The sequence below is a fragment of the Schistocerca piceifrons genome, chromosome 4, assembly GCF_021461385.2.
Source record: "Schistocerca piceifrons isolate TAMUIC-IGC-003096 chromosome 4, iqSchPice1.1, whole genome shotgun sequence".
NCBI lineage: Eukaryota > Metazoa > Arthropoda > Insecta > Orthoptera > Acrididae > Schistocerca > Schistocerca piceifrons.
In genome coordinates, this window is record NC_060141.1 from 634,063,333 (window position 1) to 634,066,192 (window position 2,860).

General features: G+C 36.6%; 1 protein-coding gene across 1 annotated transcript; it reads right to left on the reverse strand.

Moving 5' to 3' along the window:
* Window positions 1-507: 507 nt before the first annotated feature.
* LOC124796079 (uncharacterized protein PF3D7_1120000-like) lies at window positions 508-1,461 on the reverse strand. Its single transcript, XM_047260164.1, has one exon. The coding sequence runs from the start codon at window positions 1,459-1,461 to the stop codon at window positions 508-510; it is 954 nt and encodes a 317-aa protein (XP_047116120.1).
* Window positions 1,462-2,860: the final 1,399 nt, after the last annotated feature.

Sequence of the window (2,860 nt, forward strand, 5' to 3'; positions counted from 1 at the left end):
TATCATTTATATATAACAGCTGATTCCTTATACTGGTGGGTAGTCTGGTCTTGAGTATCCTAAGTATCTCCGGCAAAGGAATCGGTACATCCCAATACAAAGATTTATTAATGTATTTCTCAAAATATCTCTTTAGAGATCCTCTAGAAAATGAGAAAGCCTCAGGATATAATACTTCCTGCCTAAGTCTTTCTTGTATTCCAGTAGACCAATATTTTGCTAGAAAAGCCTGCTCAAATTCTTTATAACATTTACAAGAAGATGTTTGTTCGAATGCCCACAATGCTCCTGATCCTTGTATATACCAAACTAATCTTTTGCCATTCTGTCCAAAATCGTGGAAATAGACCTCTGAAACTTCGAATAAAGACTACAGGATGAACATTCTTTTTGTCAGGGTTAAAGATTTGAAATTGTCTCTGTTTGATCATCTTCTCCTCAATGGTACTACGATTCCAAAAATCATCTTGTTCGTACTTTTCCCTGTGGCTATCCGTTATATCGAATCTAACTTGTGACGTTCCAGTTCGGTCTTGACGTGGATGGAATTTCACGCGCAGATTGAGAATTTTGTTTCCTACTTCTCGCTGTTTCTAAATCCTCCTGCGAGAGATTTAGTGATCTTTCGATATTTTCTTTCCAACGCGAGACTTCCTCGCCAAGTTGTTCACAAACTTCCTTTAACCCTTTGTTGAAAAAATTCTCTTCGGAACTCTCTGAAATTGACTGTAAAGCTACTTTGACAGTTTCTTCTATGGTTTCCGAAGGAAAATTTTGCCGCTCTAATGTCATTTCTGAAAACTTTCCCGCAAGTACATTCATTCTATGTTCCACTGTCTCCTGTTTTTCCTTCACTTCGTCAAATTGCTTCTTTAGATTATCTTGGGATTCTATAATTTCTGGTATCATAGCTACGGAACACTGTATGTCCTCTTGAGATCGTATTACTTGAGGAAACAGTTCTACTTGTTTTTGTATTGTGTCAATTTTGGCGGATACATATTTGGTTAGTTCCGCTTTTAATTTACTATTGTTTTCTTGGCATTGTTGGCGGACCTGCTCAATTTGAGCAATAAGATTCTGTTTGGTCCTTTCTGCCTGTTCTTTTATTTCCTGTGTCTGGGTATTTAATCTCTGATCTAATTTGGTAAAGGTGGCTCTTAATTGATTTTGTAATTCTGTTTGATTTTCGGCTAATTGATTTTGGAGTTCATTTTGTATAACGGATAAGTCTCGTTTTACCTCCGCTTGGCCTTCGGCTAATAGAGACAACTGTTGCATAATAACAACTAATGTGTCAACAACCCTCTGATCAGCTGTTGTATGAATGTTTTCTGAACCAGCGGGATTATTTATATTGCTACCGCTAGCCACAACAGTCTCAGAATTGCTATCCGTGGGCTCTGCTTCTGCACAAACAGCTGAAGGCTGTTGCACTTCTCGTTGCTGATTCAATGACATTTTAAATGCCGCTCTATCCAGTACCATTAAATAACTGTCAGTATCAGGTTCTAGTCACTAAATACAGTTTCAAATTTACTGTCGTAGACACACTTAACTTTCAAGTTACTTTACAGATGGTATGAAGTTTAATGTCTGGATACGAAAATCACACAATATACAGTTCTACAATCTAACTACTATCTGGAAAAAAGTTCTTTCTAAATTGTTTTCAAACTATTTTAACTACAGGATAAAAAAAATTAGATTTCTCTGGCCTTGTTCTGTAGTCTCGGTGTTGTCCAATAGTTGAAATCGTTTCTTGGTATCAGCAATCTTTTACTATGGGCACCATATCTTTCTTCAGATTAGTTACCTCTCATTCTCGTTGGTTTTCAAGAAACAAAAAATACATATATTATATAACAATCCAAGAGAGTCCTGTCACACTGGCGCCACTGTAATTTTTCCTCCTATCTATGTAGTTCTCAATTCGTTCGAGCAATCAGTCATTCATAATATGAAACACAGTCATAGCTCATTCACTCAAAATAATTCAGAAATTTTACTTGTTAGAATGAAATCAGGCGATGATTCTTCTTCTCTGGAGGCTCGTGCTTTGCAGCAGTCTGCTAATCTGTACAAATAAAATGCCTCGTAATTTTTGGGAGCATTGTATAATCAGATGAAAGTGCTGGCAGGTCGACAACACACAAACAAATACAAACATACACACAAAATTCAAGCTTTCGCAACAAACTGTTGCCTCATCAGGAAAGAAGGAAGGAGAGGGAAAGACGAAAGGATGTGGGTTTTAAGGGAGAGGGTAAGGAGTCATTCCAATCCCGGGAGCGGAAAGACTAGTATACACTCGCGCGCACACACACACATATACAGACTCAAGCAGACATATTTAAAGAATATATATATATTTCCCTCTTAATTGTACAGTTCGTATCAGTTATCTTCTGTCATAAATCTCAATAATCAGATTACAGTTCTTCAAAGCAAGCTCAGGCTAATCGGCACGAAGACAATCTCGGAAGCTTTTTTCTTCTAACAACCACCAGAGAGAGTACTACAAAGAATAATTATACGCTCATGGCGTAGCTATTGTATGAAACTATTTTGCGCATGGATTCTGCGAGTATGAAGATAGAAAATTTGTAAACGTCATTCAAGGGTAGAATTGTATCAGAATAATTCATCGAATATAAAGAGATATTACACGTCCATCATCTGTTTTACATTAAAGATTAGCTGCCTGATGTAAATATGAACCAAATTACATCTCTCATCAGATGAATGAACTATATTCATCATTTAACTATAAATACAACAAATACAGCAAAGATTGGTCACTATAAGTCAGAATTTATAAACCAACCAGGGAGGAGTCACCAATTATGATAAAGACAAT